The 25,221-nt window shown below is 38.4% G+C and overlaps 1 protein-coding gene across 1 annotated transcript in view; it reads right to left on the reverse strand.

Moving 5' to 3' along the window:
* itpr2 (inositol 1,4,5-trisphosphate receptor, type 2) overlaps positions 1-25,221 on the reverse strand; it is a 108,714-nt gene that overhangs the window by 49,356 nt on the left and 34,137 nt on the right. The window contains exons 27-37 of the mRNA XM_073853660.1: positions 24,441-24,530; positions 23,111-23,236; positions 22,821-22,943; positions 22,532-22,732; positions 18,846-19,097; positions 18,393-18,518; positions 18,090-18,218; positions 17,840-17,960; positions 17,331-17,512; positions 14,978-15,120; positions 13,897-14,005 (exon numbers count right to left, since the gene is read on the reverse strand). Of these exons, the coding sequence (XP_073709761.1) occupies positions 13,897-14,005; positions 14,978-15,120; positions 17,331-17,512; positions 17,840-17,960; positions 18,090-18,218; positions 18,393-18,518; positions 18,846-19,097; positions 22,532-22,732; positions 22,821-22,943; positions 23,111-23,236; positions 24,441-24,530 (1,602 nt within the window). The remainder of the gene's footprint in view (positions 1-13,896; positions 14,006-14,977; positions 15,121-17,330; positions 17,513-17,839; positions 17,961-18,089; positions 18,219-18,392; positions 18,519-18,845; positions 19,098-22,531; positions 22,733-22,820; positions 22,944-23,110; positions 23,237-24,440; positions 24,531-25,221) is intronic.

Here is a 25,221-nt window from a genome sequence, read left to right on the forward strand (position 1 = left end):
AGTTTGAGAGTATAGACCCCTTCAAGGTTTGTAAACATTGAATGACTATCGGGTGCGCGCGCAGCATGGGGTCAAACTGTTCATACCATCCAGGCTTTATAATTTTATCTAACAGGGCTGAAAAATGGTGACTTACCTCAAATGAAGTGAGCACTACAAGCACAAGCCTCTTTGATATTTGCATTGTCCCAGTCTGCACGTTAATTGCTTGCAGCCGCAGATGTTGTATTTTTTTGTTTTTGAGATTCTGCATGAATCGCGAAAACTTAATGGAAAACTGGTGCGATTTTCACAGCCCAAGACGTAAGTAGGCATTTTTGACGACACTGAATAATAAGCAACTCAATCTGCTGTAATGACTTTTCTGACCCCGACATGCGCAGTGGGAACCGCCTGTGACGTGAACCGTGAAGGGGTCTATAGTTCCTGGCCATGTCTGCCTAGAAAATCGCGGCTTTTGATTTTCTGTCGGTCTTGGTGCACGATGTAACTACAGAAGAGTCAAGTTTTAAATAGGAAAAATATTGAAATTCTTTGGTTAATTTTAGCGCAATCCTAATGGTCTAATCAGATTCAATGGATTATGCTAAGCTATGCTAAAAGTGCTAACGCCAGACCTAGAGATCAGCTGAATGGATTCGAAAACGGTAAGAATCAAATGTTTAACTCTAGGGGAGCTGGAATATGAGCAAATTTTCAAAAAAAGTGGAGTGTCCCTTTAATTGACACAGTAAAGTTAATGGAGTGATGCCTTGATACCATTTTTTAAGGGTGGAAGGACTTTGGTTTTGAGTGGAATGGATTTATTAAGGAGAAGCAGCGAAAGAAAAATCAATACAACTTAAACCCCATTGGACAATCTGGACATGAACATCATGGCCATATCTTCTCCAGAGTTGAGAAAACCAACATAACATGAACTGGAAAAGAGAGAAAGTGAGCGAGAGACATTAAGACACAAAGTATAGTGCAAGTAACAGCAGCCGAGATCCATGAGCTGCAGAAGTTGTATTCTTTAAGTATGCATTGTCTTTCTCTTCACATATTAAATAGCAAAGAGGAGGACAAGGGGGCGTCACTAACTCAAGTTTCCTGTAAGCATCCGCCCAGTTCGGTGGCCTGACTGTTCTGCGATTGGTCGACAGGTCCCTTGTGACCGTCTCTCAGTGGTAGCAGTGTTCAGTGCGGTTCTCCTCATAAACAGTGCCACCAGCAGCAAAACAAATTAGCCTGCATGTGAGAGCAATTGGGAGAGATTGTTGATTTTCGGGCAGGTCCAAGACAAACATCAGCAGGCAAGTAAACAACCATTCCTGAAGATGACTGACCTCGGTGCAGTTCAGAAGTAGGGCATGTGATCGCCTAATGTTGTTAGGGGCACAGAACGTGTTTGTAAGATGAACTCCATGCCATCAGAGAACTGGTCAGAGGGAACAGCATGACCTTGTTTATAGACACGCCCGGTCACTTGCCCACCGAAGTGAGCATTTACACGCAAAAAACATACAGTAGCACTCAAATACAGCTGCTGTGTTTATGCACAATCACAAATACATTATACAGCCGTGGAAAATTAAGAGACCACCGTTTTTACTTTAATCATCCTTTCTAGATGTATTGTGACCATTTCAATCCAGTGTCTGTTAAATTTCAACAAAAGCAAACCTCATGAGGGACATTAAGTTACCCAACAGGACTGAGTGCATGACAAGACCCGTGAAAGATGTGACTAAAAATAAGGGTTTTTCCAGAGAAATTTCATGTGGAATTTTTTCTAAAATACATTAGTATTGTGTTGTTGAAAAATTAATTTCAACTTGTTTTCTCTGCAGTATTGAAGATTGGACAACACTGCGGACCAGATTTACTAACAGCTTGCACCAGCGCAAACCAAATAATTTTGGCGTTAAATAACCACTGTTGGGATTTACTAAAGACGCGCAGTGGAGTGGATATTTAGCGCTGAAAAGGTGTGGTCTGGTTGGTCTAGTGGCCTGAAACAGCTGCAAGTGTAGCTGATAATAGGAGGCTTGGCAGAGATCAAAGAGCGTGTGGTACAAGGCAGAGGATTTTTTCACACGTAAGAGTTTATTTGGAATGCCAGAGGAACATGTTATTCAAAAATATTGTTTGCCAAGCCATGTTATTTTGGCTGGATGAAATAAAAGAGGAGTCACTAGAAGTTGTCACACAATAGCAGGTGTTTTAAACTTGTACTATGGCTCTGTTTGCGGTGATGTCTGTGGTGCTGAACTCAAGGGCATTAAGCATTAGATCACCCGCATCTTAGTGTTGGGCGATATGCCCCATTTTATGATCGTCCTATCGTCAGGCTGTGAGATCGCCGATACGTGATAGTATCGAGGGGCGGGGCAGTAGTTTACTCATTTATTTATTTGTTCATTTTTGACTCATTTGTGACAAGTCACTTGACTGGTGGACGAAAAAGAAGCAAGTACAACACTGTCATGACCGCAACCTTCTTAAAACTGATGGCAGCACGCCATTAAATCCAAGCGTGCCATTAAATTCTTGCGTGTCAGGAAGCGAGAACAACACACTCGCTGGTTTTAACCGTGTGTGCCTCATAAGTCTAGAAAAGTGAAGCCGCTGGTTCTTTGATCGCCCCCTGGTGGCTGGCTGCAGGACAAGTCATAACCCCGTCCTATCCATTCAAACAAATTGGACTCTGCTCTAAATAAAAAAATGATTTACACTTCCAATAAAAGTTTCCGAAAGATGGTTTTGGTCCTTTCAGGTAGTTGATATCACGCTGATATATGTTCAATTGTTCTTTTTTGTGATACGTTTTAATTTAGCTAGTAATTTGATGCTATAGAAACGGGGCGTGTCTTTATGATTGGCGTGGTTGAATTGGGCGCACGAGTGTTTGATACCGCGGCCCCGCCTCTGGCTCCACGGACGATTCCTTCTGCGCATGCCTTGGCTCCAAACTGACATTTTTACGTAACACGGCAACGACCATGGTCGGACATTTTTGGCTTCAAGTCATTACAATGGAGGGAGGTGACGTCGCATCGTCCATTTTTTTTACAGTCTATGGTTTTAGCCCTCTGCGTGCTAACAACCTCTCTAAGTGCAAGAAAATGTCAGAGCACCGCTTATTATAAGCTCATGTACGAGGAAGAGTCCGAGTCATCCCCATTACAAGTACAGGTGCTAGAATGAGTCCATGCCGCACACATTCAGGTCTGAACAAGAGTCCAGGTGCGTGCGAGAAGGAATCTGCGCATGTTACAAGTCCTCTCGCGCAAAGTGAAGCCCACAAACCTTCTTATATGCTGAAAAGCATGCAATGCGCATGTTAATGTGAAATAATGATGATAATAATACCTATCGCCAAAAATCGTCATGAAAACCTGCTATTGGCAATATGTCTGACGATCGTCGATACACAATACTATCGTCTATCTGCGACCCTGAACTAATTTGCGCTGCTCTTAGTAGATTGCATTGGTCTTTATGGAAATCAGCTGTTGCGCCTTTGTTATTTCATTTGCGCATTTTTAGTAGCCTAAACAACACGCTTTTTTGGAATTGTGCTCTCATGCTAATTTGCCCAATTTTGTAAATCTGACCCTACGTATTTTTTTATTTTTTTGACCATGTTTTCCCCACTTCAGTTTCGCAGAAAATAAATGCAAATAAAAACATAATTTTTATTAAGAATTTGGCAGAAATGTTGTTGGTAGTTGACAGAATAAACACATACCTAATAAATAGTACTGTAAATCTAGAAAAACGGATAATTGAAATGGCCTCTTAATTTTTTCTGTGGCTGTATAAGCGAATAATTGACTATCTGTTTTCCATGGATTTCTATGATGATGTTAATAAAGTAATTTCCAGGTGTTTCACATATGTAGGGTAGAGATAGCATTTTTTAAAGAAATGCCTCTGTCCAAAATCATTCATTTTGTGCATATATCCGGAGTCAAGGCTCTGTGGGTGTCAAGACTATTTTCCAATTTGAAACAATGCTCACAAATGCCCCCTTTGACAGCCACAATGTTAATTTACTCTTGACAAAAAAAAACTCAACTTGACAAAACTCAATACAAGTCAACTAACTCAACATACTTCAAAGAATATATGAAGTAAGTGTGGTATCTTATGTCTGAGTAGACAGCACAAACAGATCAGGATGGATATCAATAAGGAACATGATCCAAGCTGTTGAGTACATCCTGCTCCTGAAGACAGTCTTCCCAGTAAAGCCCACTCCTACGGAGTACTGTGGACCTCCTGTGGTATCATCTACAGGTGTGTTTTTCTGACAAAAAGCAAACGGAGATGTACAGCATGTACCCGTTCATTTCCATGGTGACCACACACTTGATCACTTATTTAGGTGGTGGTGGTGGAGTGATGGGAGGTTAAGACAAAACAAGAAAACACGATTTTACACACTCAAATACATACAGAGAGACAGGCAGACACACGCACACACACAGTTCTGTAATTAACAACAAAACCAACAAAAAATTTAAATTGGGACTTTCCAGCTTCTTAATAAAAATCCCTGAACAAACTGTACTCAATTCATTAAAAATTAAAAAAACAATCTATTCTGCTGATACAACAAAGACTGCATAGTCAAGGAGGGGAAATAATATTAACCAACTACATTTTTTACTTTTAGAAGTTTGCGACCACAATGCCAGGGTGCTCTGCAGGTCGCCAGCTTTCGTTGAGATTAAAGATCAACCCTGTCTGAGCACTTTCAATAGTCTGAGGTTAAACGTGTGTATTTCACTGCAGTCACCTGCTAACACAAAGTGTGCATTCGTGCAGATGCGTTTCAGAGCACATAATGAACATGTCTTGCCCACCAGTAGCGGTCCATGTGCACATCTGCATGTGTGTGATCGAGGAGCTTAACTGTGTGAGGCTGTTAATCTGAAAAGCTGCTTTGCCTCTGGGTGTTAGCGTGAAACTTGGCTGGAGGGAGGTATAGACAGGATGAGAGAAAGAGAGGGGACGTATTGGGTGTTATGTAACGGGGCTTTTCTTTCCTTTGTCAACAAACAGGAGAGGCCTGTATATACACACACACAAGTGTGTAAGTCATCACACAAGTACACAAAGTTATTCGCCGCAAACACACCGCAGTCACACGAGAGGGCTTTCTTCAGAGTTATTCGTCTTTCTCACAAATGCATACAGATAAATTCCAGAACTTGATGTCAGTAAACAACACACAGCTGTTTATTTTCTTGGTGAATGTTGTATAATAAGAGCTGGATGCGCTGAACAGAAAGATCATGAAATAAAGTTCTCGCTGAGGAACATAAGTGGCATGGCTGCCAACCAAAAGAGTTTTACAGTATTGTACACATGCATCAAGTTTACTTACAGCCTTTTGAAAACATGAACCTTGTGCAGATGCTCGGCAGAATCTCTCCAGAACCGGACAGCATTTTTTTCTGAATTAAGCTGAACTATGATGTAATCTTTTACATTACTACTGTAAATAAACTGTGCAGGACATTGTAATGTTTATTTTTACGTTATAAGAATGTACTTTGAGATCCAACTTGAAAAATCCAAAAGTTTTTTAATATACTTAATGTTACAAATCAAATCGAAAGTATTATTTTTTTAAAATATTGTGTTATTTTTTGCCAATGACTTATTTGTGAGCTTCACTATTTTTAAAAAATCCGGTGCCCTCATAATCTTTAATCAAAAATGCAAATCTCCTCCCCTCCGCGATACGATCTCTTTACTTTCGGTTAAAGGCAGGGTCCATGATCTCTGAAAGCCAATGTTGATATTTGAGGTCACCTAAACAAACACGCCCCCACCCTAATAGAATCTGGATCTTCTGTTGGTAGACCCTCCCCACCAGGGACGTGCACAGACATTTTGAGGGGCAGGGGCTCAAGTGAAATAAAGGGCACTTCTCATAATTATGTATATTTTTTTCTTCTTTTTTTTAAACTAAAAGTATATATATTAATGCAATTCTGACTTCCTTTTTGAAAAAAATATTTAAAAAGTTAATTAATTTTATCTTTTATCTCAAACTCACGCAATTGTTTAATTTTCAAAAGATGTCTACAAAATAATCAGTTGTTCACACAGACACCATGGTCTCCTTAGTAGTCTAGGTTTATAGAGCAGCAAAGGAAACCTTTACACAATGTGCATGTTTTGAAAACATTAAATTACACATTAATTACAAATTTGTTAAAATGCTAAAAACAAAGTTGTGACTGGTGAGTTAGCCCTACATGCCAATAAATGCTATATCATATGCTAGCGTTTAGCTGATTAGTTGTTAGTTGTTACTCAAAATGTATTTTTGTCTGATAAGGGCTCAAAATATAAGGTCTGTTTACTAATGTGAGCTTCTGGCATGAGCCTCAGAGCATAGCAATCAGAGCAGAGCTCAACATTATTATTCATGACCCTTTCAAATAGAGCGAAAATAGACAATTTAATTAAAATGACAAATTCTAGGGTTGTAAAAACGTTTCTGGATCATTTTTGCACTTAATAAAGCAACATACCTTCTATGTAATTGTCAAAGAACAATTTAACATATTATGACAACACATCCTATGGCACCTTTAATCTTAGGTTTCATATTTATTAGGGTTACACATGTCAGAAACAACAAATATAGATTAGGCCTATTTTATTTGTATTTTATATTTTACTTTTTGTGATGTCAGTGAAAATTCAGACTGGGCAAGTAAAATACTGAACCATCAGATTTCTTCCCAATCTACTCCAGCACTCCAGTATAACACATTATACTTATTTAACAGCCATTACAAAAAACGCAAACAAAAAAGCTTACTACTGCAGTTAGCAATTATTTTATTGTTTGTGCTTTATTATTTTATGAGCAGTCTGTTTTCTACATACACTACACTGTTACAAGTTTGCAACTCTTCAGGTTAATATGGGATTGCCATGGAAAACAATGTCCCTGAATCGTTATGTGTAACAACGTGTCCCATATTTTGTGCATAAAACTGTTAATATAAGAATGCTTTCTTCCCCACACACTTACCGGTAGCTGCCTGCAAATTATGGACATCGCGTCTCGTTCAGGCTGAGCAGCTTTGGCGCTTGAAGCGCGAATGATGCAGCACGAGTGTAGACAGACCAATCATAAAGCGAAGTAAGTTAGAGAGGCGGGACTAAGGAAAGGTAAAGCCAATCATATTAGCGATGTGAATTTTGGAGGCGGGACTCATCTGTTAACCGTTTGTGTGCCACAAATAACGCTATTTTTCTTTATATAAGAGTTTCAATCTTATTTAAATGATTTCTGAATAAATTCATGTTAAATTAAATAAGCAACAAGTAAATAACACAAGAAACAGACAGACATCAGTTGTTATATGAATAAAGATCATATTATTATTTTTTTTTTTTTAAAAAGCACCCCAGAAAAAAAGGGCACTTTCTCTCCAGGAATAAATAGGGCAGGTGCTCAAGCCCCCTTTGATGTCTATGTGTGCACGTGCCATACGGAACCCAGGCAATAATGTTAGTTAGTAGACACGCCCCTTACTGCTGATTGACTACAAGTGTGTTTTGGTAGTCAGCCCGACTCTCTTTTCCAAAGCGTTTTTCAGATATCGTGTACTCCCCCTTTAAGTGGTATAGCATGTGGGTGGGGCCGGGAAAAGATTGCAGCAACTAGCAAATAGCAACATGGCCCAACTTCCAACAATTTAATAAATTCTCAAAGGACCAATTCAAGTCAAGCACTACCTTTTTCCATTTCAGAAGCCGTTTCACTTGAAAAAACGGCACAACGGGGAAAATAAGATAATCGTTACTTTAATTTCATTGCGACTTGGAAACGTTTTTATATTGGATGTATTTTACTTATAAATATTTTTATTTTTATATGCTCAGTTGGTAAAGCATTTAAAGCTTTCAGTCATGGGTTCGTCAGGTCGGGTCTTTGAAACCTCCTGCACAGTTGAGATCCATGCTTGTGGCAATTTTTTTATTTTCGACAAGGTATTTCTTTTATAGATGAGTTTAACCAGCCAGACCGATAAATAAATACGGACCGGAAGTTCACTTCGGTGAGGCGCATAACGGCGCTACCCAGTCTCACAAAATTATGTACCTATAGTCACGTAATTTTTTGATTGTTTTTCGTAATATTGTCACGAATTTCCATGTTTGTTTTCATGACCGTATCACGAATTTCTGTTTATGTGTCATTGTCACGTATTGGTTACTCAACTCCTTTTTCCAATTTTTAAACCATTTTCGCTTCGGTTTAGGGTTAGATTTGGTGTTTGCATTAGGATGTCACTTTAAGTATTGGTTTATACATTTTTTTCTGATTTTTTAAATGTTCTAAATTTTAAAAAATTGTCGCCTGGCGTTAGAGTTGGGTTTGGGTAAGGATGTCATTTTATGTAAATCTAACCCTAAACTGAAGCGACAATGGTAGGAAAATAGGACAAAACATTTGAGTAACCAATACGTGACAGTGACACATAAACAGATATTCGTGATACGACCACGAAAAAACAGGGAAATTCGTGACAGTATCACAAAAAATAATTAAAAAATTACGTAACTATAGGTACATAATTTCGTATGACTGGGCTAAACCGCGACAATGTGCGGTCTATAAAATGTGTGAAATTGTACTCGTATAATTTTTTTCAAGACATATCTTGAGGTTTTACCCTAAGATGCATTTTAAACAATGTTGGGCTCTTATTTGCTGCTTTTTTATTTTAGTTTTCTAATGAAAGAAATTTATATGTGTGGCACAACATATGTCTACAAAAGTAATTTCAAACATTTAAACAAAATTTTTAAGATATTGAGAAACATTTCAGTCAAGTTTTTCAAAACTTTTAACCACTATATGCTTTATAAAAGTAAAAATATATGCATTACCAGATTAAGCACTGACATCAGCACCGTCAATAGAAAAAAATGGTTTCACTTACAGAAATTTTATAATTTCTGCAAAAGTGCAAATAGTAGACACAGAGTTTTACAAGCCTCTCATATGAACCACACCCTCCCTGTAACCTTAAGTCACCACTATGTACTCGAAACACGTACCTGCCATGGATCTATAAACTGTATCAACAAAGGGAATAAAAGCAGATAAAGACAACAGTTTTGAAGCTTTATGGTCAGTGTGCTGTTGTGACCATTTGGTGAACAACAACACCTGCTCAACATTTAAACATTTTGTACATAGTGTGCAAAGGGAGGAAGAGAGAGAGAGAGAGAGAGAGAGAGAGAGAGAGAGAGAGAGAGAGAGAGAGAGAGAGAGAGAGAGAGAGAGAGAGAATTATATCTGCTCATGAGTCATGATCTGCTGCTCAGCAACCAAATCACAAAGTCATAGGACAAAAGGAGAGACAAACACATTTATTTAAACTTAGCAAACTAATAATTTTCAGTTTTATTCTGCACTGTTATTTGTTTAATATCAACGTTTAATTTACTTTGTGGATGCAGTTATATCTCTCTTATTTTTCATGGCTTTTTGAATACAAATGCAGTTACTTTGTAAAACCTTGAATTAACTAACAGCTTCTAGCTGTTCAAAAACTCCACACAGAAAAACAAAGCCTTACAGAAACTGAGATAAACAAGCACTAAACGGTGAGGGAGACAGACAAAACCATGGCGAGAGAGAGAAAGAGAACGTGATGAGCCACGTGAGGTTGGCTCAGACACTGCAGGCCGGTTACGTAAACACCCCCCGTTCAGACTCCTCATGGACTCAGCAGACACGGCTCCTCTCCAACCCTCTCCCTGCTGCTGCGCCACGCTTTTTCTCCTCGATCACATGGCTTCTCACATGCTCTCCCCCTCCCTCACTCGTTTACCCTCCTACTCTCCCTTTCCCCGGGGAGCTGCTGGTCTGTGCCGATCAGGTCTGTGTGAAACTGCAGCACCACTCTCAGGGCAGGAATAACACAGCAAACCCCAAAGACAACCAGTGCTTTAATATAAGCACACAATATGAATGTAGATCTGTCTGTTCAAATATTTTCATCTATTCCAGCTTAATATACAGGGGCGACTGTATATTACTCTCTTTTCCTGTAGTTCCGCCCAAAGGTTGAGTTTGACTCAATTAATATACTGATATAAATGTATAACTGCACTGTACATCACTTTGGATGGAAGCATCTGCAGAATGCATAAACATTAATTATATATAAGTTAGGATAGCAAAACTTTGGAAATATTCCAAGTTGGAAACTTGGGGTAAATAATACAAGATGCATCAAATACAAACATTAGCTTCCTCAACATCAGACTCATCTTCATCCATGTGCCACAATTCCCATATATTCCCGCGTGATTTCCACAGAAAGTTTCCAAAATTCATAGAAAACACAGCAAGGCATTTCAAAGAATGGCATCGAAACATTGCTCTGTATCCCAACAAGCCTGACACAGCAACACTGGTTCAACCAATCACACTAGTTTGGGGTGGGACTATATTGACTATAATTAATGACAAATGGTGGGAGTGTTTAAAGGGGCCATGACATGGAAATCTGACTTTTCCATGTTTAAGTGCTATAATTGGGTCCCCAGTGCTTCTATCAACCTAGAAAATGTGAAAAAGATCAACCCAGTAACTTAGTTTTGGTAAACCATTCTCTACAAGCACATGAAAAAAAAGGTCGTTGAAATTTGGCTCCCCTTATGATGTCATAAGGAGCTCCAATTATAATACCACCACCCTTTATCTGCACTGTCCAACCACAGCACTGCCATTTAGTGCAAAGAAAAAAAGAGAAAATAATTCACAGCACAATTGAGTTTCAATTGCAACAAACCACCATCATTGTGATCAGTGTTTGAATTTCGTCAGCTCATTTTAAAGGACACAGCCAAAACGGCAAATTTTTGCACACACCTACAAAGTGGCAATTTTAACATGCTATAATAAATGATCTATATGGTATTTTGAGCTAAAACTTCACATATGTGCCCTGGGGACACCAAAGATTTATTTGACATCTTAAAAAAGTCTTGTGCCATGGCCCCTTTAAAAACCTGTTTGAATACAGCCATTATTTTTGCACTTTTGTGTGGTAATGGTAGTGCCATAAAATTACATATTTCATCATATAACATGTCACATCTTTTACTCTTACACTGTAAATGTATTTATGCAGTTGCACCTTTAAAGAGTACATTCATTATTAAGTTCAATTCATTGCATTCAAAGCATTGTGATGTCAGCTCAATAAGTCAAGTGTTCGATTCTCAGGAAACAAACATACTTAGGGTTCCCACACCTTAGTTAACTTCAACTTCAAGGACCTTTCAAGGACTTTCCAGGTCCAATACCCTCAAATTCAAGGACTAAATGTGGGGACACATTTTAAGTGAGCGCAAGGTTACATTGTGTTACCTTTAAAGATACATTGTTACAGTTCCCTTTCGAGGGAACTTGCGCTGCGTCACTGCGGTGACACTTTAGGGACGCCTCCAGGGGTAAGTGCGTCTGAATGTGTACATCAAATTCGACCAATGGTGAGGCTTAACGACAAAGACAGGGTGACGCGGGAGCCAGGAAGTATATCACTATCTGAAATATTGCCAAAGAAGGCGTTACAGAGACGCAGGAGGTATGGCAAGGGAGACGCAGCGCCTCGTTCCCTTCTCAGAGATCAACAGTTACAGTATATACGCAACCCGAGACGTTTTCATTTGTCAAACACAACTATGCAAAAAAGCATTTTGGTATGAATCAACATTCGCATACAGAAGATATAAGCATTCAAAGCGAACAGTTTAGCACGTGTGCTTAAAAAGTCTAGAATTTTTATGATATTATCCTACACTACACAGGGAGTAATTTGGTTTTTTTTTCAGAAAACTTCTTGCATAATGACCTGTATCTATGAATGTATATTTTCAAAAACTTTCCAGGGCCTTACATTTTTTCCCCCAAATTTACAAACTTTCAAGGATTTCAAGGACCCGTGGGAACCCTCCATACTGATAAAATGTATACCTTGTAATATCCTGTAAGTAGCTATAGATCAAATCATCTGCCAAAAGAATTTAATTCAATCTTAGTTTTCCACTATTCTTGTCCTTCCTGTCCAAAATTCTAACTTTGCTGTACAGTATTGCCTAAAATTGCTTTTAAATGAGTCTTGCCCTCTCTCTCCCCTCTCCATCTTTGTGCAAGGTTGTAGTCAGCTCTCTGCAGTATTGATTCTTTGCACTGGATGCTTTGGCTACTCGCTCTGACACTATGAGCGTGTCCTCAAGTCGCCTTGCTTATGTAACAGCGCAGGACTGTTTCTCCGCTGAATGCTGATTAACTGTCTGGAGCTCAGGACTCCCAGAATTCACCCTGCCACAGACGGAAAAGACACTGCAGAGGCCCGAGAGCTACGCTTCACCTAGCACACCCGCATGCGTGCGCTCACTCCTCTACGGCAGAGGGGTGGGGTCATCAGGTTCAACGTGTTTGCTTTTGTCACGAGTGCCCTCTTTTGGTAACTGTTAGTATGGCAACAACATTCCCTAGAGGCATATGCCATTACAGGTGTCAGGTGCTGTACTTAATCTACCAAACAATGTCTACACTAGATATAGGTGTGGTAAACCAGAGATTCCCAAACAAAGGTACTCGAACCGCAGAGGTACTTAAATGTGGTTTGTATGTACTGTGTGCATACAAATTGTTAAACTATAGACGGTACAAATAAGGATAATCTTATTAAAGGGATAGTTCAACTTTTCTGTCTTCATTTACTCATCCTCATGTTGTATTAAATCTGTATGAATTTCTTTTTTCTGATGATCACAAAAAATATATTTTGAGAAGTGATGGTAAAGACACAGCAGATAGTGAGGAATAAAAAAATATGATGGAATTTAATGGGTACCAACAACTGTGTACTTACCATATTTATCAAAATATTTTCTTCATTTATCACAATACTTCCAAAATATTTTTATTCCTACTATGGAAGTCAATGGCCACTATCTGCTGTGTTTACCATCATATGCAGCATATGCATCACATACAGGTTTAGAACAACATGAGGATGAATAAATGATGACAGAATTTTCATTTTAACGTGAACTATCCCTTTAAAATAACAAATCTATAATTATACCTAAAAAAGTGCATAAATAATTCCTATAGTTTAGTAGCGAGGCAATGCATTAGCAGGGTAAAGGTCATGAAACCCCAAGAAACACACATCTTACGCACTCAATATTTAAAGGTGCAGTGTGTAATTTTTAGAAGGATCTCTTGACAAAAATGCAAAATAATATACAAAACTATATTATCAGGGGTGTTTAAAGACCTTTCATAATGAACCGTTATGCGTTTATTACCTTAGAACGAGACCTTTTTATCTACATACACTGAGGGTCCCCTTACATGGAAGTCGCCATTTTGTGCCGCCCTTTTACTACAGAAGCCCTTAACGGACAATTTTTTTTACTAAGTTGTCTCCGACGATGACATGTTTGTCCGGTGGCATCTACCGTAGCTTCTCTATGTGTTTTAAAAAGCGAGGGGTGACCAGTGGATTAAGTCGTTGGTTGCAATTTGCAGCCTCACCACTAGACGCCGTTAAAAATTTACACACTGCACCTTTAAAATATCAATAATATATATATATATATATTCACAGAATGTTCTTTACATTTTGTAGGGCGACTTTTAGAAAACAGTAAATCAGTAGCCATGATTTTAGCTTGGTTCCCCTCCCAAGCAGGGATACATATGTGGACACCAGACGGAGGCAAAATTCTGCAACACTGTTTTTACATAACTGTCTCTATTGGAATTTACTGAATTAATTTATTTATATAGACAGGGAAAAGGGCAAATACGATGTTATGGATAGCACAAACAGCACTTACTTGGTCCTCAAATGTCTCTCTTTTATCCAGCATCTCGCGCAAGGTCTGCAGGATCTTAATGCACAACTTCTCCTCTTTCTCTCTGAGTTTCTTGGTGTGTTTGATGAGTCTGAGAGACACACGACATTACATTTCACACTAAAGCTTGCAACCAAAATATGTCATATAAGTAAATACGAGTAATTTACATGAACATTTTTATATATGTCATAACATTTCAATAAATGAAATGTTAAAAATGATCTAGAGAATCAAATGTATGTTTATATCTTAGTCTTACAAGATACATTGTTTCTGTGAGTGTATGTGTGATTTACCATGCTTAAATGCAGTAAATTGCTTATATAAGGCACTCTATCGCCCAGGCACATTCATAGCAAACACTATCTATAGTACATGCATGAAACTGCTGGCACTTAATCAAAGCAGAACGGGCCCTAATGCATACATACAAACATGCATATATCTTCAATTACACTTAAAGGTGCCAAAGAATGCATTGAAATAATATGGTAAATTGTTCTCTCTTATCTACATAGAAGATATGTGGCTTTATTACGTGCAAAAATGATCCAGATCCTGCAAAACGTAACTGTAATTTCAATAGGAGAAATTCCGCCTAAATGCTAGCATATAACAGTAACTAGCATATATACATCTCGACTGTAACGTCACAGTTGGTGATAAGTTGAAATTGGCCTGTTTTCCAGTGGTCTTTTGCATGTATTTTGTTTACGTTATAAGGAGAAAACAATCGTGTTTGAAGCTCACGATCTGTCATTACCATGTATCACTCTTCTTATTCATCTATGCCTAGGTAAATACAGTTTTCTGTTCTCCAGCACCTTTAAATTGACGCTGCCGTGTCTTAAACTAATTTTTACAAGCATCATATAATCAGTCAAGGATGTTCTTGACGTCATTGTGTTGTGTTGTTTTGGAATCTGGGATGAAAATCTTAAGGATTTACGATGAGGACTTAGAACTACATGTTATTTTTACACTGGCATTGGACCATTGTAATATATTCATCAGGGATGACGCACGATTTTAATTTGTATGATGTGGGTGTGCGTCTCACTTGGACATGAAGGTTCCAGTCTCGCAGCGTAGCCGTGTCGACTCAGGAAACAACATCTCTGGATTTTGGAGCACGTCTACTAAAACAGAGAACTCTGCATGCACCCAAGGGCTGAACTTCTCTTCCAGACACGAAACAACTCCCTAGACAAATACAAGCAAAATATCAGACTATACTTATAAGTAAAACAGACAGTCGATCCAACATAGAAAACAGCTTTAAAAATGTAAACAGCTTTTTGTTATCTAGTTACTAACTAGTAGCATACAGTAATAATCAAATCCTTGGGGACACAATTGAAATTGTATTTTGAATGTAAATTGTATACAGTACACTACTGTTCTAGGGACACTTAACTGAAATGTATTTGATTAACTTTAAGACCTTTTACTATGAGGGCATTTGTCTTTAGTAGTTAGTTACTTTAGTAACCTTTTAAAATTATTTTAAATGGAATAAATTTTTTTTTCAAAATTATGTTGTTCCCTAAGAATCAAACTCATGATATTTGTGCTGTGCTCTACCAACTACAGTTAAACATTTGATTTTTAACGTGTTTAGAAATCCATTCAGCTGATCTCACAATCCATTGAGTCTGATTAGACGATTAGCATCGCGCTAAAAATAACCAAAGAGTTTTGATATTTTTCATATTTAAAACTTGACTCTTCTGTAGTTACATCGTGTACTAAGACTGACAGAAAATTAAAAGTTGCTATTTTCTAGGCAGATATGGCTAGGAACAATACTCTTATTCTGGCGTAATAATCAAGGACTTTGCTGCCGTAACATGGCTGCAGCAGGCATAGTCACTGATTATTACGCCAGTTTAAGAGTATAGTTCCTAGCCAAATTGGCCTAGAAAATCGCAACTTTTAATTTTCCATCTGTCTTAGTACACAATGTAACTACAGAAGAGTCAAGTTTTAAATATGAAAAATATTGAAACTCTTTGGTTATTTTTTAGCGTGATGCTAATCGTCTAATCAGATTCAATGGATTGTGCTAAGCTATGCTAAATGTGGTAGCGCCAGACCCGAAGATCAGCTGAATGGTTTCCAAAACGGTAAAAATCACATGTTTATCTCTAGGGGAGCTGGAAAATGAGCATATTTTCAAAAAAAGTGGAGTGTCCATTTAAGATCTGAAAACATTGCATATTTTTTGTTAGTTTCTCCGATATCAGGTTACGTTTGTGAATAAATAATTTGTAAATATTAACTAAATATTTTATATATAATAATAATTTATAAATAATCATATTTTTATTAGGAATTTGGCAGAAATTGCCAGAAAATGATTATTTTTTCTGTGGCTTATATATGAAAAGCTCAGATCCAAAAGCTGCTAAACGCCAACTCCATCAAAAATTAGATAATGATAACCAAATGCTCTCTGCATGTATTATACATTCATCAAACAGTTTCACTTTAAACCCGCTTAATTCCAGCGTAACACTATTTAGAAACATTGCGTTGTTGGCAGAATCCCTTAAACACCACAATGATTTAGTAGCAAAGTCCTCTAAGTGCACGGTAGATGAATTTAGTGAACGACGGCACACGCACGTCAAGGTGCAAGATATTTTTCACCCAACATAAGGAGGCTATTGAGCCTTTTACCTTTTTTCAGAAAGTTCAGTGAAAAGAGACTATATTTTTAGTACTGGAGATTTTTTGGATGTACTTAAAGGTGCAGTGTGTAAATTTTAGCGACATCTAATGGTGAGGTTGCGAATTGCAACCGATGGCGTAGTCCACTGCTCACCCCTCGCTTTTGAAACACATAGAGAAGCTACGGTAGCCACCACCGGACAAACATGTCATTGTCGGAGACAACTTAGTAAAAAAAGTCCTTTAAGGGCTTCTGTAGAAAAATGGCTGCACAAAATGGCGACCTCCAAGTACGGGGACCCTCTGTATATGTAGATAAAAAGTTCTCGTTCTAAGGTAATAAACACATAACATTTCATTATGAAAGGTCTTTATATACCCCTGATAATATAGTTGTGTATATTATTTTGCATTTCTGTCAAGAGATCCTTCTAAAAATTACACACTGCACCTTTAAGTGTTTTGCAGCTAAAGATTTGTGACATTTGTGAAAATATAGCATTTTATCACATACTAATAACCGTACTGAACATACTAAACCTAAACATAAGAGTCTGATAAAAAAAATGAAATCATGTTATGTTATGGTGCACTTAGATGGTTTTGCATCTTTTTTTATAATAACTTAATTGACTGAGGCCAGTGCTGGTCTCTTGTGGTGTAAGAACATACAGTATAACCTCATGCACAAATGCTGTTTTATTACAGTAACAGTGTTGGATCTAAAAGGGCCACATTACCTGTAGTTTCTCAATGATGTTTTTATAATCAGGAGCCCCGAAGGGCTCTTTGCGGGGCCGGGCGCGAGCCGACAGTCTCCAATCCTTAGCTGCACGCTGCACCATGTTGGTGTGTGTTTTCAGAGACAAAGCATTGACCTGACCATCCAGGTCCACCGGAATGGGGATGGCCCGGTTTTTAGCTGAGAAAGGTCATAGGGAGATCAGGGTTCAGACTGTGTATTGTGTTATGTACATGTAAAGCATTTTGTGCACTATGCTTATCCCAAATTTATTTTAGGCCACTTTTAAGGTTTAAATTATTTTCAACCCTGTGTAAAGGTAAACAAAGAGACAAAGCTGTTTAAAATCATTCAAATATTGTGTTAAATTTCAGCAAATTAAACAAATTTCAAAACTTGTTTTCTTCAGGTGTCTACTGCATGAAATATGACTAGCAAAGAATCGGCAGTAAAGTAAAAACATGTTAAGAAAGAAAAAAGTTCTGTAAGCAATGTTTGGAAACTGACCCACGTCAGCGAGTGTTTTAATGCAACACTCAATGTTGGTTTTCTGCAGGGTGTTGAGCCATGTGCAGTTGTAGAGTCTGCAGGCCGACTGCAATATCTGAATAAATATTGGTTGATGGGCCTGACAGGAAGAAAGAAACATTGAAAGAAACATCTCATTAACATAATGACTGAGTCATAGAAGAGAAATAGAGCTGATGAGATGAAGCAAGAAGGGTCGAGACTCATCATTGCGAGTTTCTCCATCTACCTGCAAGTTCGAGTTGCTGACGGAAAACTGGGAGCCGAAGAAGCCCTTCACAATTGCCATGATGGTGTCGGTGACGTACTTTTCGAGGGATGCGTCAGCATGCTTCCTGTCTGTGGTGCTGTTACACACCTACAACAACATCACGGTTCACAAAGTTCAGAATGCTTAGCGCCCACACAGCAAAAACAAATCAGTCATGGGTGATATAAAGCCATTTAACCCTCCGAATAAGATGCCTCGTATACAAATAACCAGTTGCGAGGGAGTGAAACAGAGAGAGAGAGATGATTTCATTGGACTCACCCTGGACATATCTGTAAGGAAATTTTTAAAGAGCATCCAAATGTGATTGCTGGTGTAGATCTCCTTCATCTCCACTTCAGTGTCCACATAGCAGTGATTCACAAAATTTACATAAGCTGTTTTTATCTGAAAAGTTATACAGACAAATGGTCAGACAGGCAGGTTGTTTTTTTTATTAGACAAACATTATTTATGATTTGGTTTTGTAGTAATAAATAAAAATCAGCTGTAATAAATACTGATATTGTTAAAATTTGATAATTTGATAACCAAACCATCCCCATATTATTTATTGTGCATTCATTTGGAGGATTAATTCATCATTCCCCCTTTTTTCATACTTGTGTCTCTTGTAATTTTTGGCACATAATCTAGACTACATTTTCAACAACATTCGATTTAATTTCTATGACATATGCTACAGGTACAGCAGGGTTTACACTGCTCCTTCACCTCTGGAATGCAGTCGTCATCCATAACCACCCTGACGATGTCATCGAGCGGCAGGAGTGAATGGCACTTGAGCTCGGTGTCGACGTTCTTGCCCTCTGTGCATGCCGCCAAAAGCTCCACCAGAGTGATGTGATATCCCAGATCACCGTTCTCATCATTGCGATCCCGCTCAGAACGCATCATATCTAGCAGTTTGGGGAAGGAGGCGCGGTCATTGTAGAATACCAGCACATCTTCACCGCCATTCACCAGCTGCAGATCAAAACACACAATGTCTCTTTCAGCTGGTTAAGGCACTATACAAATGTAATTGATCTGTCTGACAGTCTATACATCTATCCGTCTACCCATCCATCTATCTGTCTGTCCATCCATACAACCCTCTCTTTATCTTTCTATCACCCATCCATCCATCTCTTTCAATCCATCCACCTGACTGTCTGTTTGACAATCTGTCCATCGATTCATCTATCTGTTTATATGTCTTTACATCCATAAATCTCTGTTTTTACATGCATCTATTTGTCTATATGCCCATTCATCTGTCTAACCATCCATCCAACCATCTGTGCATCCATCCATCTAACTGTACGTCCATCCTTATATCTGTACACCCATCCATCCGTCCATCCATGCATCTGTCTATTTGTCCATCCATCCGACTGTCTGTCCGTCCATTCATTCATTTAACTGTCCTTCCATCCATTTATCTATCTGTCCATACATACATACATCTGTTTATACATCCATATTTTAGTTTATATGCCCATTCATCCATCTATCCATCTATCTGTCTGCCCAACCATCTGTCTATCTGTGCATCCGTCCATCTAACCGTCCATTCCTATATCTGTCCACCCATCTATTTGTCCATCCGTTTACCATCTGTCCATCCTTCCATTCATCCATACATACATTAATTTATCCATCCGCATATCTGTCCATTCATTTAATTGTCCTTCCATCCATCTATCAATCCATCCATCTATCTGTTTACATGTCCTTTCGTACATACATCTATTTGTCTATATGCTCATTCATCTGTCTGACCAACCATCCGTCTATCTGCCCAACTATCCGTCAATCTGTGCATCTGTTCACCCATCCGTCCGTCCGTTCATCTGTTTATTTGTCCATCCATTTCTGGTCTGTCTATCTGTCCATTCATCCATGCATACATCCATCCATCTATCCACCTGTGTGTCTGTCTGTTTATTTACTGTCTGTCCATCTGTCTATCTTTCCATTCATTTATCCGTCCATCCATCCGTCCATCCATCCATCCATCCATCCATCCATCCATCCATCTGTTTACATGTCCTTTCATACATACATCTATTTGTCTATATGCTCATTCATCTGTCTATCCAACCATCCGTCTATCTGCCCAACTATCCGTCTATATGTGCATCTGTCCACCCATCCATACGTCCGTTTATCTGTTCATATGTCTTTCCATCCATATGTCCATCCATCCATCTATCCACCTGTGTGTTTGTCCATTTATTTACTGTCTGTCCATCTGTCTATCTTTCCATCCATCCATCTATCTGTTCATATGTCTTTCCATCCATATGTCCATCTATCCATCCATCCATCCGTTTACATGTCCTTTCATACATACATCTATTCGTCTATGCTCATTCATCTGTCTATCCAACCATCCGTCTATCTGCCCAACTATCCGTCTATCTGTGCATCTTTCCACCCATCTATCCGTCCGTTTATCTGTTTATTTGTCCATCCATTTCTGGTCTGTCTATCTGTCCACTCATCCATGCATACATCCATCTATCCACCTGTGTATTTATCCATTTTTTTACTGTCTGTCCATCTGTCTATCTTTCCATCTATCCGTTCATATGTCTTTCCATCCATATGTTCATCTATTAATCTATCTATCTTTTTGTCTGCCCATCCATCCATCAATCTGTCTATCTACCAACCATTCATCTATCTGTGCATTCATCATCTAACTGTACATCTGTCCATCCGCCGTCCATCTGTCAATTTGTCCATCCATTTCTGGTCTATCTACCTGTCCATGCATCCATCCATCTATCCACATGCATGTCTGTACATTCATTTACTTTCTGTCCATCTGTTTATCTTTCCATCGATCAATCTGTTTATATGTCTTTCCATCCATTTGACCATCTATTCATCTTTCCATCCATTCATCAATTAATCCGCCTATCCATCCAGCCATTCGTCTAACTCTCCATCCTTCCGTATATTTGTCCACTCATCCGTCCATCTGTCTATCATCCATCCATCCATCCATCTATCTGTCTATCTTTCCATCCATATATTCTTATTAGGGCTGTCAAAATAAACGCGTTAATAACGCGTTAACGCAAATTCATTTTAACGGCACTAAATTTATTAACGCGCGATTAACGCAACACGCAATTTCTGTTTGACCCACAGCTGAATGAATTGAAACACAGCAAGTGACTGGCGCTGTCTAGATGAGTCGGAGCTTTTCATAAAAATAAGAACATTAAGCTCTCGTCTAGCGAATCCAATGCTCTAAATGGCATTTAAACATCTAAAATGCACGTTTTCTGCACGTGCAGTTTTCTTTATCTGCACGTTTTCTGTGAGGTGTACCGTCCCAAATCCATATAAAGCAAAGATGCGTCTTCTTTCACTTTTTAGTTTCGTTTTAAAAAGCATTCAGAAATGATAGAAAATAGACCGCAGGACTTTCTTGATGTTAAAATAATTATTAAGAGAGATAAAGTTCGGGATCTGATTGATGTTAAAAGAGTTATTAAGAGTGACAAGGCTCAAAAGCGATGTCTGACGCAGACGTCTGAAGCGCATGCACACAAATGCGCGAGTGCGTGACCCTGATATATATAGATATCTAACACAAAATTACAGGTTTAAAAATATCTGTTTTGACAAGAATTCACGCAGGTATGACCTATAATCTGTTATATCTGAAGTGAATGTTTGGTTAACTGTTAAGGAAAAGTATCTGTTGTGTCATTTATATTAAACCCTTGCATTATCCTACAGTCTTAAAGTGGTCTGTCTCAATGTCAAAATGAAACAATAAAAGAAAAACATATATGAATATTGATATTGTTTTTGCTCTGCATTAACAGGTAAAGTTCTGTCATGCTTTGTCAGATTCCAACAATTGTTCCAATTGTTTTGAAGTTTTTTAATAGAGAATGTTAAAATATAAATGACACATTTTTGAAAATTTGCTCATTCCAACTCAATTTGCCAGCACAGGTCACAAATGATGCAGCAGCAAACAGAAATGGAGAAAGAACAAGGTCTTCTAAAGGCAAAAACATTTATAAACTATGGCTGATGGTTCTGTTGAAAATGTAAACAGGCTGTTGTAGACATACATTTGCATATAGCATATATATTATCCAAATCCATGCTGATTAGAGCATTACAAACTTAAAAAGTGTTACATTTAGGTAAATTTAGAACAGATAAAAATGTGCGATTAATTTGCGATTAATCGCGAGTTAACTCATGAAATCATGCGATTAACTGCGATTAAATATTTTAATCTATTGACAGCCCTAATTCTTATATCATCTATTTGTCCATCATTCCATTTTAGTTCATATATTCCACCACTTTACTCTGTTAAACCATTTATCAGCCACTCCTGTAGGTAATTGGTAAAGTGTTAAATTTAAAAACCTCCTTACCTCATTCATGACTTTGCACTGACACTCTTTCACATATTTGCCATCAGCCTTGACGATGGTCTGGAGGAAGCGCAAGTACTGCACGTGGCGGCCGTGGGTCTCAATGCAATGCACAAAATGGTGCACCACACGGTCACTTATCTCGCTGCACAGGACATAGTTGTTCCTGAAGATGTAGCGCATGGTCTTTGCTTCAAGAAGCTAAAAGAAGCAAAGACAGTTTTCAAATATCTCCAAACATTACCATAACACATACATTAATTTATTCAACTGATCTGTAGGAACTTACCCCAGGTGTGAGAAAGAGGTTAAGATGTTTGTGCAGCAGTGCCTGGTTCTGAGGATTATCTCTACAGAAGTTCTGAAGAAAAGTGTGCGCTAGAGTCATGATCTCGTCCATCTTCTCATCGCCCTGAGGATTTAGTGGAGAAAGAGTTGGGCTGTGTAAGAATCCAGCCCCAAAATTGTGTATTCCAAAACCAAAATTTCCCCCAAAGAAAATGTCTGCTCTGATGTATCAGTTTGTTTGCATTTGCTCTCAGAGATCCTTTAATGCAGATTAGGAAAGCATTCACTCACTTTCTCAAATGGAATCTGGAGAAGCTCCAGCACCACAGTGTGAGCTCCCATGTTTTTCAGCAGCCTCTGTTGTTGCACACGACTCTTCTTAGCAAGGTAGCAGAGTTTACTGAGACTCAGCAGGATCTGTGAAATCAAAACCAGCACGTCACAAACCACAAGGCCAGGATCCTATTTAACATTACTGCAATGTTGCTGTAACTCTGCCGTAAAGCATTATTACTACAGTCTGCTAATAACTGGGCATGAAGTTTATGACAAGATTATAAGCAATATGTCATAAGTTGCACGGGAATATTTGTAGCAATGGCCAACAATACATTGTGTGGGTCCAAAATATAAAAAATATATGCCAAAAATCACGATGCTAAAGGCGGGGTGCGTGATTTTTGAAAAACGCTTTGGAAAAGGAAATCGGGCCGACTGCCAAAACACACTTGTAGCCAATCAGCAGTAAGGGGCGTGTCTACTAACCGACATCGTTGCCTGGGTTGCGTATGTGTGGGGCGGGTCCCGCAAAAGAAGTTCAGATTCTACTGGGGTAGGGGCGCGTTTATTTAGGTGATTTCAAATGTCAACATTGGCTTTCAGAGATCAAGCTCAACACTTAACAGTTTTTTTTAACGGAGTTTCAAAGGACTATAAACGATCCCAAACGACGCATAAGGGTCTTATCTAGCGAAACGATTATCATTTTTGACAATAAAAATAATACACTTTTAAACCACAATTTTTCGTTTAGGTCCGGTCCAGCGCAACCTCACGCAATAAGTCATGACGTCAAGAGGTCACAAAGGACGAACGCGAACCTCCCTACGTCACTACGCATTTACGTGAGGTCGCGCTGGACCGGACGGACCTAGACGAAAAAGTTGTGGTTTAAAACTGCATATTTTTTATTTTTCTTGTCAAAAATGACGTTTCGCCAGATAAGACCCTTATGCCTCGTTTGGGATCGTTTTATAGTCCTTTGAAACTCCGTTGAAAAAAACTGCCAAGTGCCGAGTCAAGTACCAAATGCTGGGCTCCACCAAAGTCCATCAAAATGAGAAAAATCCTGCAATGTTTTCCTCGGGAAACATAGTTTCTTCTCGACTGAACAAAGAAAGACATCGGCGTTTTGGATGACATGGTGGTGGGTGAATTATCTGGATTTTTCTTTTGGGAAAATGGACTAATCCTTTAATATTGTGTTTTTTTCATCCTAATTTGACCCTTAAAAGTGGTTTTGTTGTCTAGGGTCACATATACTATATAAAACACTCCTTGAGGAGAGATCGGTATTTTTTAGAGTACTAGTAAAAATGAACTGAAAAGAGACTGATCCTACCTCTTTAACAATTTTGTAGTTATTAGCCTTGTTGCTGTCTATTTGAGGTTTATGGTTGCCATCCTGCACTGGACTCAAAATACTCACTTCCTCTAAACCAGAAATGACACACAGATTAAATCCTTCATTATGCAGGCATAAGTACATCAAGAAATGTGGGAATCAAAATTCATCAACATCAACAAAATCTTTATTCTACATTTGTGACGCATGATGGCAAAAAAAACAAATGTGTTAAAGGGACACGCCACTTTTTTTGAAAATAGGCTCATTTTCCAGCTCCCCTAGAGTTACACATGTGATTTTTACCATTTTGGAATCCATTCAGATGATCTCCGGGTCTGGCGCTAGCACTTTTAGCATAGCTTAGCATAATCCATTGAATCTGATTAGACCATTAGCATTGCGATCAAAAATAACCAAAGAGTTTCTATATTTTTCCTATTTAAAACTTGACTCTTCTGTAAGTACATCGTGTCCGAAGATCGACGAAAAATTAAAGTTCAGATTTTCTAGGCTGATATGGCTAGGAACTATACTCTCATTCTGGAAGAATATTCAAAGACTTATTCAAAGCCGTACCATGGCTGCATCAGGTGCAATGATATTATGCAGTGCCCGAAAATAGTCCCCTGCTATTCAAAGTTACCTCAGTACATAATGTACCTACAGAAGAGTCAAGTTTTAAATAAAAAAAAAAATATCGAAACTCTTTGGTCATTTTTGAGCAACATGCTAATGGTCCAATCAGATTCAATGGATTATGCCAAGCCATGCTAAA

This window comes from Misgurnus anguillicaudatus, chromosome 15 (assembly GCF_027580225.2).
Source record: "Misgurnus anguillicaudatus chromosome 15, ASM2758022v2, whole genome shotgun sequence".
NCBI classification, from domain to species: Eukaryota; Metazoa; Chordata; class Actinopteri; order Cypriniformes; family Cobitidae; genus Misgurnus; species Misgurnus anguillicaudatus.